This window comes from Passer domesticus, chromosome 13, assembly GCF_036417665.1.
Source record: "Passer domesticus isolate bPasDom1 chromosome 13, bPasDom1.hap1, whole genome shotgun sequence".
NCBI classification, from domain to species: Eukaryota; Metazoa; Chordata; class Aves; order Passeriformes; family Passeridae; genus Passer; species Passer domesticus.
Window position 1 is genome coordinate 18,717,459 of NC_087486.1, and position 13,417 is coordinate 18,730,875.

The following is a 13,417-nucleotide window of genomic DNA, read 5'->3' on the forward strand; positions in this document are numbered from 1 at the left end:
CCTGACCCCCGAGCACAGCCCAGGCAAGAGTACCATGTGCCCCATGCACAGGACTGTCCCTCACTGGGCACAGGATGGATTTCCCCTATTTCTGTTCAGTCCTTGAATGTCTCCTACCCAGAGCACCCTTCTCTCCAACCTAAAGATCCTCTGAAGGGGACATGGTGAGAATTCTTCTCACCTTTGCCCCTGCTTTTGTTAATAAAGCCTGAAAGCAGATGTTCAAATACAAACACTTAATGTGCACCATCAGCCAGCAAATCCCTCCAGCATCACCTAATCCAGGTGAGCATCAATCTCCTCACCACACTGCCTTTCCACAGCCTGGGGAACCTGTCCCACTGCTGTCCAGGAAATATTCCTGTAAACCGATGGCATGAGATCCCAGAGGCCCCAGTTGCATACCAGTTGTATGGCCCCTCACTCCTATGTGCCAATTTCCCACTGTAGGAAAGGGAGCAGATCCTCCTTGGTTGCTCCCAGCCACAGTCTGGAAGAGATCCCTTTTGCCCACACTGCTGTAGCCTTTACTGCCCTATCCCTTTGAATTTCTCCAGTGGCAAACAAACTCTGTCGTTTTAACAGTGAAACCATCAGGGCCATTTCAAGGAGAAGAAAGGCACCCATAAAACCTTTCTCACTCTGGAAATCAGCTGGATGTCTCCTCTTGGAGGTACTAACACAGCAAATCTCCAGTTGCTCCCAATTCTCCACCCCAGCACTCCTCTGAACTTTCCCCAAATCCTTCCCACATGAATCAATCTGAAAACAAAGCTGGCAAAGCCTTCCAGCCCTCACCAATCAATTCCATCCTTGGGTCCTGCTCCTGTGCTTGTCTGCAGGTGCCCCAGGAGAGCAGCTCCCAGTAATCCCCTGGGACAGGGGCTGTTGAGTGACCTCCCGTGCTTAGCTGGCGTGAGGCATCACCTGTACAGCTGCCCAGCTCCTCCTGGAGCAGCGTGGAGTGACCCTGCTTAGCACTGCTCATTTTTCTCCAGGCTTGCAAGGTTTGGAGATGGTTCAGATAAGCATCCTCAAGCTTGCATGCTTATCTGCCCCATCTCCCAAACAGCTTTGATCTGCAGGATTTGGCTGCAGCTCTCAAAGTTATCTTGGGAAAGCTTGTTCTGGGGAGAGTAATTCTCCTGATTAACAAGAAAATCTTTCTTAGTGGCTTTGAGCATTTCCAGCCCTGGCTGTACCCAGGGAGTGTAGCCATGTCTGCAGACAGAGAGAAGGAAAAGCCAAGCAAGCTTCTCCTTAAAACTCCACTTGGGCTTCATCGCCATTCAGTTAAAATCTGAGGTCAGATATTTTACCTTGCTTCTTTTCCCCACTTTCTGTTTGTGGGGCACTTTACATCCCCCATATCCTGTGCAGAATTCCTGGGAGGAAAGCTGGCTGGACTGACCAGGGAAACAAGTTCCTGGATGAGCTGGGTGAACCATGCAGGACAAGGGAGAGGGATTTGTCTGGCTGAGGGCAAGTTTTAAAAGGCACAATTTTGAATTAAATAGCTGAAAGCAAGAGCCCCTCTAAAAGCTCTAACAAAGGAAACACAAGCCACACATAAGTATGTGTTAATGCAGTCAGATACTCATTTTCCAGTTTACTTTCTGCTTGGCCACAGCTTTAGGAAATATTCCTTGGACTGCAAGGTATCAAATGTGCTGTTCTTGAAAACGCTGGCGTGGATTCCCTCACACTCAGCCCACCATCACCCCACTGAGACTCTTCCTTGTGGCAACAACCAGGAAGGAAGAGGAAGATGGTATTAAGGAACAGGAGGAACTACAGAATCAGCAATGAAGTTTATAGTGGGGAAACTGCCCCAAACATTTCCTGCTGGCCTCGCATAAAGGATAAATATGCATTTAAAAACCACTACTCAGGGAGGAGAAAGAAGTGTGAACAGCAAAAATATGTACATGTGTTTTAAATAATTTTTTTTAATTGTTGAGGCAGTAATACTTGGTTCATGGAACTGCAATATACAGAGAGGTGAAATAAATAGCTTATATATATATAATATATATAATATAGCTGGTTTTAAAATATTCCCTTATCATTGGTGTACTAGGTCATCTTGTAGTCACTTGAATGTAGTTAGCAGCATTCTCCAGAAGTGAGCGGGATGCAGGATCACGGAGCCGTGACTCCCTATGTCGTCAGGAGGGTTACAGAGGATCGGTGCGCCGGGAGCTCCACGGGCCTCGTCCCTGCAGCTCCCACCGCCTGTCCTGGCCGGTGAGCAGCAGGCAATAAATAGACTACTGCCAACCGGCACTTGGCGGGGCAGGGTCTCAGTAACTTTGGGAAAGAACTTTGGTTTTCTTTGGTTTTATTTATTTATTTTTAATCGTTTTTTTTCCCCTCTGGGGATAAGCTTGAGAAGTTGTCCTTTCCAAAAAAAGCAAAAGAAGCACCTGTGTGTCATCAACAACAAGAAGTCAATTTAAATAGAGCAGTTAATTTCATTTTTCAAGTCACAATAAATCCCGAACAGCTTTCCCCAGCATTTGCCATCTAGTCTTTTATTAATTTTTTTTATTTTTATTTTTTTTAAACACAATGTACAAAAATAGAGCTTCTTCCTTATTTTTAATGTAAAAATATTCCTCTGGTGCAGTTTTTTTTTTTTTTTTCTTTTTGTGGTTTCTTATTGTGACACTATTTTTGTCTGGTTTTAGCTGGGGTTGGTGGGTCGTATTCTCTTAGTCCTCTTGGTGACTGTTGTGTACTTGAAAGGTTTCTGTATCTCCATTTGCCCCTTTGGGTATCTCTTCATAAAGTGTACATCTTGCTGGTTTTCCCGGGTCTTGGGCCCTTTCCGTGGCCTCCCTTTTTTGGTGAATCCAACATACCAGCCTGAATATTTTGCAGACATCAGTGCTGTGTAGTTGTTTTCTAGGACTTTTTCAATGAAGACACACTCCTTACTGGTGCCATCCGGCTGAAAAAGGAAAAAAAAAAGGGAAAGAAAAAATAAATAATCCAAATGCAAGCTCAGTGACCAAACCCCAATTTGGCATAAATAAAATCATCACATCTGGACCTCTTTTGGTTCAAACATTCTTAATAAGAGCCATAACAAGCACCAGCTAAAATCGAACTTTTTTTTTTTTTAAAGCATGAAAGCGTGAGGTCATAATTTCTTTTTTTTAAATGCTCTTATCCAAGGGGAGAAAACTTTTTCAAAGACAACAGTTAAGTTTATCCAGTCCAGTGCCTTCAACTGCAAGCAAAGCAAGACATCCAGCTTTGCTTTTTTCCCTTAGGGAGAGAGGACGAATTGAATTTGTGCCAGGGAAACATCATACTTAGTCAGAAAAAACCAAACCCCGGAATCTTACATGGCCCAAACAACAGCATTTCCCCTTCTTCCCCTCACTCCTGATGTTTTCTGAAATACCTTATGGGCTTTCACCCACAACTACCCAAATCCCACTAAAATTATTACAAGTTTCGGTCTAAGCCTCCACAGCAATTTGAAAACTCTCCTCCATGTGATCCCAGGGCAACCCCTGGCAGATGGACCACACATGGTGCCCCAGAGGTGCTGGAGCCACTGGGGTCCCCGGCACCACTCCTGTCCCAGGGACCGTGAAGAGCCCTGATGCCAAACTGGGCTCAGCTCAGCCTGGAGATCCTACCAGACCCAGAACTGGGCTTTGAACATGGCAGAACAAGGGTCTCTGCATTCAGGACTCTCACACAGGACAGGCAGCACTCGAGGGAGTGACTGCATCACACAACTGAATCTTTAAGTCCTTGAGCACAAAGGAAATTCTTCTCACCCATAACCTTCTGCCAGAAAACATTTTGCCCTTTAACTGCTGAGTTACTGGTGCTGTACCTAGAATGCCACATGTCATGTGCACCTGCACTTTGATCTATGCATCAGAAGATATTCAGGAGTAGATACAGAATAAGTAGATATAAACCATTGCACAGGACTTCATTTAAAGCTCAGCAAAGTCAAAGGAAGGATTTCCATCATAGTCTAATTCAGCTTCCCACTAATATCAAATTAGTTTTTTGGAAGTGCAGGCCTACATATACTACTATGAAACCCTGCCCACCCAAACTAAACACTGTCAGACCCTCTCAGTCTTTACCCATCATATCCTGGGGGGGCAGAGAAGCCACAGCAGCATGAGCTGCTCAGCCTCAGCCCCAGCCCTGCTTAGAGGTTCCTCTGGGCATGAGGCTGGGGTGAGGAGCCAAATCCTGCATGGTCACCATCTCTTTCCCAAGGACAGCTCAGCCTGTCCTTCCAGGGCAGCCATCCTGAAATGTGCTGCACAATCCCTGTGGAGTTTTGCTGCAGTTTGTGGGAAGGACAGGCGATCACAGAAAGGGAGGAAACCCCTCCGGGCCATGCTGCACAGGCTTCCCTGCACCCCGGAGCCCCAAACACCCACAAGAGGTTAGCCATCAGGCACCATGACCCAGGCTGGAGGCAGCAACAGAGGAAAGCCAGGATGGCTGGTCATCACCAGCCCCCAGGCCAGCCATTCCTCCTGGCCTCCATGCCTTTAGCAGAGCTTTGATTCCATCTGTGTGACAGAAAGTGATGCTTGCCCTGAAGTCAGCACTGCATCCTCCTGCCTCAAGGCTTTCAGCACCAGGGAAGGTCTCATTATGAGGGCGAATTCTGGCAACTTTTCCAACAGTTCTGCTAATCCAGGGCCTGCGCAGGGGCTCTGCCTTAGGACCAGCAGTCTCCATTCAGGATAGGCACAAAGGTCCTCATTTTACCATCCACAATTGGAAGCTCACAAATGCTTTAATGAACAGCAGAACTGGGCAAAGCTCAGTGGTTCCAGTTCCTGGGGGTGTCATTCTCCAAGTCCTGGGTTTGATCAAAGCCACATGAGTGGCAAAGGGGGAAATCAGTCAACACCACAGGGTTCCACCAGATTTCAATGGGAAGCCATAAAACCAGCTCCAGGTTTCTCAGAGCCCAGCCCACTACAAACCCTTCCCCAGTGAGTGGAGAATTTTTAAACAATACCATGGCTGGGATTCAAATCCACCCAAACCCAGGTGCCTGTGAACCGACCGGATCCATACTGCAGGTAATTGGAAGGGTTGTTCCCCCCATGCTCGTGGGAAGGGACTGGATTTGAGCCCTGACCTTGTTGCTAGGAGAATTAAGGGTTTTTCATACAATTTGGGAGGGTTCCGCTTGTACTGCAATGTCAGTTTTTCACGGAAAATGAAGACTGGAATGAAAAGAAAATGTGTAGGAGGGGGGAACTTATTCTATTAATAACAAAAAAAGTATTTACTTATACCTTCAAATTTGCCGACAGAGCCTAAGACGGAGACAGGAGGTGGAGGAATAACAAGGTGCAACTTCAGGCCAACCTCAGGGCTAATTTGAAGTAAACAAGGTGCATGAGATAAAATAACTTCGTTCTGGAAGAGGAAGAGCTAAATGGTTTGATAACATGAAATTACAGCAGCATTTACAAGTACCTAGAGATAAATCAGGATAAGGACCTCACTTCCCCAAACAGAACATTCCTGTATGTGCTAAGACACGTCACAGACACACAAATGATTTTCAAATACTGACAAGATAATTTTACAGTTTCTTTTATGATCCCCAACAGGATAAATCATTCACACAAGTTACCTACACCATGGAGAGCTGTACCCACAGCAATCTATTAGGACAAAAATCAATTTGTGAGGGTTTTCAGTAATTTTTAAGCATCAGGTGCCCAACATTTAAAATTTAATCAGTTCCCTACTTAAGCCATAGCAAATCACTCGTTGGGTCTGTCAGACATCTCCTCACTCCTCCAAAGAGAGGGGGGTGAAAGAGAAAAGGGAGACACCTTTTGCCAAGCATCACTCCCTGCTCCAGTCACAGGCTCACCCTTCCCCAGGAGCTCCTGGTGCAACTGACCCAGGGCTGCACCCTCCATCACCAATGCCAGCTGGGAGCTGCTGCCAAGCCACATTTCATACACACTGGGCTGGCAGGGATGTGCCTTGCAGAGCACTCACCCTCCAAAACAGGAGCTTTGTGTTTTCAGCTCTTTCTTGACAACAAATTCTTGAAAGCCTCAAAGCTGCACAGGGGCTGTCTAACCCAGTGTAATGGCCTGGCCACAGGACAGAGGAAGTCCCACACGCAGCCCCACATCCCTGTCCCCTCCACAGCAGGAATGAGGGCTTCCTGTGCCCCTCATGTGCCCCACTGGCTGCTCCTGCCTTTTGGCCTCACCATCCCACTGGCAGCAGCTCCAGCCACGCTCCCTGCTCAGAGCAGAACACAGCAGAGACACAAGCCTGCTCCTGCAAAGGCTCTCTGCAAGTCAACTGTTGATGTTGGCCCAGGGGCTGCTGCCTGTCCATGCAAAAAGGCCGTGCCACCTGGCAGGTCAGTTCTTGGCAAAGAAATCATTCAGAGCGTGTTTTTGTTTAAACACAACCCAAGAACTTCGGGAAGATGTGGCATCTGTTAGCCAAATTTCTGATAAATGCCTTATAAAATGCCTCGTCTAAATGCCACCGTCCGGGGAAAGCTCTGGGGCGTGGCCCAGGTCTGCGCAGAGAGCGGAAAGCCCAGCCCGAGCAGCACCAGGGCTGGCTCCAGCAGAGCATCTCCTGGGACAAGGGCTGGGGAGCAGCCTCGCTGGCAGCGGGTCAGTGCCCAGCGCCAGGCAAGGACCTGGGTGGTGCCAGAGTTTTTGCAGAGCAAGGTTAGAGCAGCAGCACCCCGGGCTCACCCTGCAGTGAGGGCTTTGAGAGCTTCTGCACCGTCAGCCGGCTCCACCCCGCGCAGCTGAGCGCGGCAGAGCCCAGCGGCCACGCCGAGCCGGGGCTCTCCGAGCACACGGGGCTCTCCGAGGAGCAGCTCCGGATTGTTTGTGCAGAGCATTTGGTGAGGGGCTCTCCAGTCTTAAACGTGAAACATGTTGAACTGACACTAAAGCAGAATTAAGTGCCAAAGCATTTGCTGCTTCTACAATTACACTCCGGAGCGCTTTGGTGCTCCTGCGCTCCTTTTTATGACCCAACTTGGTCTTATTGTAGTTTGGCTTTCTCGTTTTAAGTTCTCCAAATGGAAAGGATCAAAGAGCTCTTTGTTGCCGTAGCAGGAGCGCTGCTCGGAGCGAGGCATTCCTGCCACCAACAGCTCGCAGCTCAGGGGCATTCGCGGCCGCTCCGTGCCCCCAGCCCGAGCCAAAGCACCGGCAGGTGCAGCGGCCGCCTCCGCCCCCGCCGATGCCACGCCGAGCCACCTGAGCAGCTCTTCGTGGCACACGGAGGCCACGGCAGGTTTTTTCATTTACGCTTCACAAATCTGGCGCAGTGGGCACCGGGAAATCCGAACTTCCCTCGGCTTTCACAGCGACAATGAGCTCACGTCAGCAGCTCGGGTAACACCGAGGAGCGGGGAGAGAAGCTTCCAGGACGGAAAAGCTTCTGTTTGCAAAGGTCGGGGCACAAATGAAGCTGCTGTTAGCTAAGCTTAGGTTAAAACACTTCCCCTCCTCAAGCGCTGCTGCAATTAGGAGCTGCCTGGGTAAGCGACTGGTGATGTGCTGCAAATAACAAAAAACCGCGACCACCACCAAACACCTCCGTGACAACCCAGGAATGCCGGCTTGGCACAGGGCACAGCGAGTCTCAGCACTCCAAGTGAGAGGGGGCTGAGTCTCCAGTTTAATTATCACCTTTTTGCCAGCTCAGCCTCCAGGCTCGAAGTCAAACTGTGGTGACACCAGCCTCCCGTACAATGGAGAGCATCTCCCTCTGCGAGGGAAGCAAGCCCCCGCCTCCCAAAAATCCTGGAGTAAGGAAAGCTACCACTCAAGCTAAAGGTTTCCAAGAGGTGCACACACCCAGGCTTTTCAAGGAAAACTGCTGAAAACGGACCGTTCCTGCACCCATCTTTCTCTCCCCCTCCACAGACAGACAGAGGGGGTTCCCAAGCTCTGGCACCCCACCGTGCTTGTTTTCATGCCACCCCCAGGTGTGAGGCACACCCACTGAGCTCAGCAATAATTTCAAAGGGCTGCTGAAATTCCCTCGGACACTGACACCGTTAGATTCACCCACTGCAAGAAATCCCGCCCTGTGTCTCCTAAATTTCACAGCAGTGATAGCAGGGCAGGCTTGGCTTTCCAGGAGCAGCACGGCTCAGCAGTCCCCATGAGCTGCTCCTGAAGGATGCCCAGCTGAGGGCCCAGGGCTGGTGTCCCAAACACCACTGATAACCCCCGGCAGCCCCTGCGCTCTTCCCACAGCAGTGCCCAGAGACGTGAGGCTTTCAGGAAATTCCTTCTCTGCAGTTTTGCACAAGCTCAGCTCAAAGCCAGAGAGCCAATGCTCGGAGCCTCCTCTAGACTCACTCCACATGGCTTGGGAAATCCCAGGTGGAAGGAGGCAATACAGCAGCTGTGCTACTGTCACAGCTTTTAGCACTGCCCCTCTCCCCCTTGACACACACCCACACACCTTCTAAAGGCAGGTCAGAAAACACAATGGGGAGGTGAGCCAGAGCTCACAGTTCTGGGGTGGCAGAATCTCCTCAGTTACAGCAGTGAGCCTGAGTGCTCAGCCATCCCCTGCACTTTATGGGCATTATCGGGACAGATCCATCAGCAGCATCCTGATGCTCAGCATCTTGGATTTATGACAAGGCATCCTGACCACAGAGACACCTCTTGACCCAAATGCACATTCCTGCTCCTAGAGCAGGCTGTAAATCAGGGAAGCTACATCCATAACTGCCAAGAGTCACTCAGCCTCATGCGCGTTTCCTCCAGCTCTCTGCCCTCTGAACCTGCACAATCCTCCGAGGAAAATACTTAAGAGTCATGATGGGCAGTTCAATAAAAGTGTCTGCCAGCACAGTGGAGAGGTTAATTATGTATACAGGACATCTAAGTGCATTCATGAGGCAGGGAAGTAACACAAAACCACGCGGAGGAGATGCTCTGTGGAGGGCACATCTCCCTCCAGAGGCCCCGTTCCAATGCAGCCCTGCCCACGTTTGCCCCTAGCTGCCCCCATGTGCTGGGAACACCCCACCCCTCCCGAAAACAGGCAAAAAAGGGCACGGTCCTGTATGTGTTTGTCAGGACATCCAGGCTTGGCAGAGCCCTCTGCCTGTCTCTGCCAGATACAAGCTGCAGGAACCAAGGAAGGAAGAGAACAGTTTAAAATTTTTCTTTCCCTCCACCTTCCATTCCAAAATTCCCCTTTTCTAACTAAATTCCCCTTTTCCAAGTTCAGTAATCCTCATACTGCCCTGGGAGAGCTCTCTGTCACAGGATAAACAGGAGGACACAGATGAAAGGAGTCTTTGTAGGTTGGACCAGGCAAAGCTGGGGTTACACCAGGACAGGCCTCCTCACCTGCTCCTTCCATACCTGCCATGGCTCCTGCCAGCACTGCAGCATGGTGGCCACAGCCCGAATTAGGGCAAACCAGGTGGCTTCACCTGGAAAGATGCACATTTGCTTGACAGACATTCCTAACTGCATCTCCGAGAGCTGCATGTACTTAATGAGGAGAAATATTAACTGCTTTTTATATGAACTTTATTAAACCAAGAGAAAATTTAGGAAACTTAAGTCAAAACTGCAGGTTCCCTGGAGCAGGAAGCAGTTGCTCTTCAGCAGGTCTGAATCCCCAGGCAGATTTCAGATGTGATATCTGAGCAGATCTCTGGCATCTCCCATTTTTTGCACCCACCAGGTCCAGTTACATAGAAGCTGGGAGAGGCTGCACATGGTAAGGGATGGGAAGGTGTTTTTACCCCTCTGTACAAAGCACAACCTGCTGCTGAAGGGCCCTGCTGGGCTTTGCTGGGAGCTCTTTTCCAGCACTCACTTCCAGCCTCCACAGGCCAGTCTGAACTTTCTATAAAAGTCATCTAAGAGCAGCAGCGTATTTAATGTAGGCTTCAATCCAATATATAATTGTAGCAAGGTGGGGGTCACTCTTCCCCCTGGGAACATGACAGGACAAGAGGACAGACTCAGGCTTGGGGGAGATTCAGGCTGGACATCAGGGGGCATTTGTTAAACATGGGAAGCGGCTGCCCATGGAGGTAGAGTCCCCAACCCTGGACGTGTCCCAGCAATGGCTGGAGGTGGCACTCAGTGCTCTAGGCTGGGGACAAGGTGGGCATCGAGCACAGCTTGGATTCAGTGGTCTTGAGGGATTTTCCAACCTCAGTGATTCTGTGATACAGAGAGTTGTGCCACTACAGGAAATGTTTTCTTAAAAAATTTGTTTAAAACACCAGGTGTGGATGATGAGTGGAACAGGATAACAAGACTAGAACAGCTGCTGACCTCATAGCAAGTTCTCTATTTGTCCCACGTTTATTCACATTAAACAAACATGCACACTTACTGTAAGTTATCATTTCAAACAAATGCAATCTCATCCAGCCAAGATTCCAGTAGTGACACCACTTTCCCTGGGGCAAGCTTAAATGGTGGGAATTTAGAACCAGAAAGGTCATTGTTTGTATGCAGGATGGCATCTTCACGTCAAGTTATATTACTAAGAAAAGAGAGAAATCCATCATCAAATCAAGTGCCATCCATTTAAAATTATCATCCAGATTTGTTCCAGCTTGTGAATGACCAACTTCCATCCCTATGCAAAAAATGCAAGGCATGAGACTTGTCCTCCCTCGGGAAAACTTTGTATCTTTGGGTACCCAAAAGACAAGGAAAGAGAACCTCAAGAACAAAAATGTATTTAAGCAGGATCTACTTATGTTGGACCTTAAATATAGTTCTGTAACTGCCGTATCAAATAGACTCTATTTTGCTACTGTTAGAGCACAGGTTTTATTCTCCACTGTAAAAACAGCCTCTGTTTTCTCCCCTCCTCTCCAAAACCAAGCTGCAAGACAAGGAGGAGCAGGTGTCCCCTGAACGTGATCTCAGCTGCACCCATTTGACAGAGACAAGGCTGCACTGCTTCATTCCTTCTTGCAGTTAAATACATCAGTGTATTTGCTAAGTAGCGCTTAAGAGATGCTCAAGACCAACAAAAAATTGCACTTAGGAGATGAGATGCTGTGAGGAAAGCAATTAAATCCAACTTGATAACTGTCAGCACAAGATGCATTCAGCAGCACACCCTCTCCACCCAGACAAGACAAGGCATGACCAGAGCTCAGGGATCCCCATCAGTAATTTTAATTAACATTAAACCTTAGTGAACTGAAATAGTCCAACAGGACACACAGCTGCAGCCACCACAAAACACGGGACAGGAGGTCAGCAGCTTTATGGTGACACTTGCTTCCTGAACACAGCAAGGATTAAATTAAATTATCACACAGCTTTCAAGAAGATGGTTTTCTTCCCTGGAAGAGGATAGACATCTTCCAGCCATGGGATAAGGAAATGATTCAGAGGTCAAACTTACAAGCTTGGTCTGCAAGTGAACCTTGACTTTGCAAAGCTTAGTCAGAGAGAAAACTGGGGCTTCTTAGAAATATCCAAAGGAAACATGACATTTACTAAAGAGGAATCACAATAAACCTGTAAATGTGTTACACAGCTCTTTGGTGCCCTGACACAGCCAGGACATACAATGCTCACATCCCCAGCAGAGTACCTGTGAGTCCTTATCATAAAAATAATACCATGAAGAATATTTATTTTTTAAAATAAAAGGACCATTTGCTTTATTTCAGAGCAAACACTTGAAGAATTATGGCTGTGCTGAGAAACTTAACTGGAGATGTTCACATATAGATAAAAGGTGATTTTCATATATTTTGGTGCCCAAAACTGCCCCAGCACTGGAGATGAGGCTGCCCCAGCCCAGAGCAGAGCTGGACAATCCCTCCCTTGCCCCTGATGTCCCCAGGACAGGGATGTCCCTCCTGGCTCCAGGACACTGCTGACTCATGTTCAACTGGCCATGGACCAGGATCCCCCAGGTCTCTTCTTGCAGCTCCTCTCCAGCTTCTCAGTGATGTTTGGGGTCTGAGAATGGAGGAGGGTGGTTTCGCTTCCACTTCCACTTTTAATTTCATGAGAATCTCAGCTTCTAAATTTTCAGAAAAATAATTCAATTTTTTTTTCCACAGGTTGCAGGAAAAAAGCCTGATCAGGTAAATGCAGAGGATTCTGATGACCCAACCACAATAAAAGTGGTATTGTCATCTCATTGTTTTTACGACCTTTGCAATCCTGCAGGCTCTGATTCCAGATTTTTGGACACTTGAGACGGTTCTGGATCAGGTCTCCCTGTCCAAAGTATGGCAATGTCCAAAGCTGGTTGGCTTCAGGGTCCAGTGCATGTGTTTATTTAGATGACTTAAACTAAAAAAACCTCACAGGAGAGCGAAGACCCAGACTGCAGTTCCAAATGAGATCTGAGCGAGATCCAGCAAAAGCCATGTCAAGTTTTGCTTTTGCATGGGACGCCAAGTTGTAATGGTTTATGGCTGAGCATGTCACAGAGAGATCCACAAAACACGTGCTATTAAACCCGACACCCCACCAATCCTGCTCATGTTTATGTTGCAAATTCAGCATTCAAAATTGTTAGGTTTTATAAGCCACTTTCAAGCAACCCGAATACTGTGCAACTCCTGGAAAACTCTGGATAAGCATCAAACTCTAGTGAAACTTAGAATTCTGCCCAAATCCAAGATGCAGTTAGGTGTGGTTTTAAATATACAAGCTGAGGAGGGCAAACACCTCATGGTACTGCACCAAACTGCAACACTCGGGTGCCCCTGCCCTCTCCACACACCTCCTGCACCTTTGCAGCTGCCGGGACGACCCTGGCATGGCAGGCACCAGGAGCACTGGCACCCAAATGTCACACAGGACTGGGGCATGCGGAGGGCACCAGGCTCAGGGCTCATCCTGGAGTGTCCTTACCTCAGCCCCCAGCCCTGCGGTGAGGAACTGGTTCTCCACCAGCAGCTTTTCAAAGACAGCTTTTCAAGAAAGCTTAACCTCACTCTCAGCCAAAGCCAACTGATGAAAACCTGCTCCAGGTACAGCAAAAAGGCTTTGGAGGATCCCCTGGTATCTCCCACCTAGGTGAGTCTCCTTCCCTACAAAGGGAGGCTCCTGCTGAAGCCTCCACAGCTCCTTCTCCCATGGGGCCAGAGGAGTTTCAGAGGCCAAGAGCACATTTGCAGGCCACGGTGGGCACCTTCAGCCTTTGATGCTGTCAGAGTTTTTTTAGCCAACTTTCCTGACTAAACACACATGCATCAAGAAAACCCCTATTTTGAAGCTGTGATGTAAACAACCCCAAATTATTACTATCCCCTAAAGGCTACTGCTGGCAGGCATCAGTGATAAAGCTCTGCCAGAGCAGTCTGGCATCTAGCAACAATTTGTTTGTTGTCCTGCAAAAATACAGAGAGCCTTGCCATATGGTATTAGCAACTTTC

General features: G+C 48.4%; 1 protein-coding gene across 1 annotated transcript in view; it reads right to left on the reverse strand.

Annotated features, from left to right (window-relative positions):
• Positions 1-1,925: 1,925 nt before the first annotated feature.
• FGF18 (fibroblast growth factor 18) overlaps positions 1,926-13,417 on the reverse strand; it is a 68,402-nt gene continuing 56,910 nt past the window's right edge. The window contains exon 5 of the mRNA XM_064388049.1: positions 1,926-2,953. Coding sequence (XP_064244119.1) covers positions 2,687-2,953 — 267 coding nt within the window. The 3' untranslated portion in view covers positions 1,926-2,686. The remainder of the gene's footprint in view (positions 2,954-13,417) is intronic.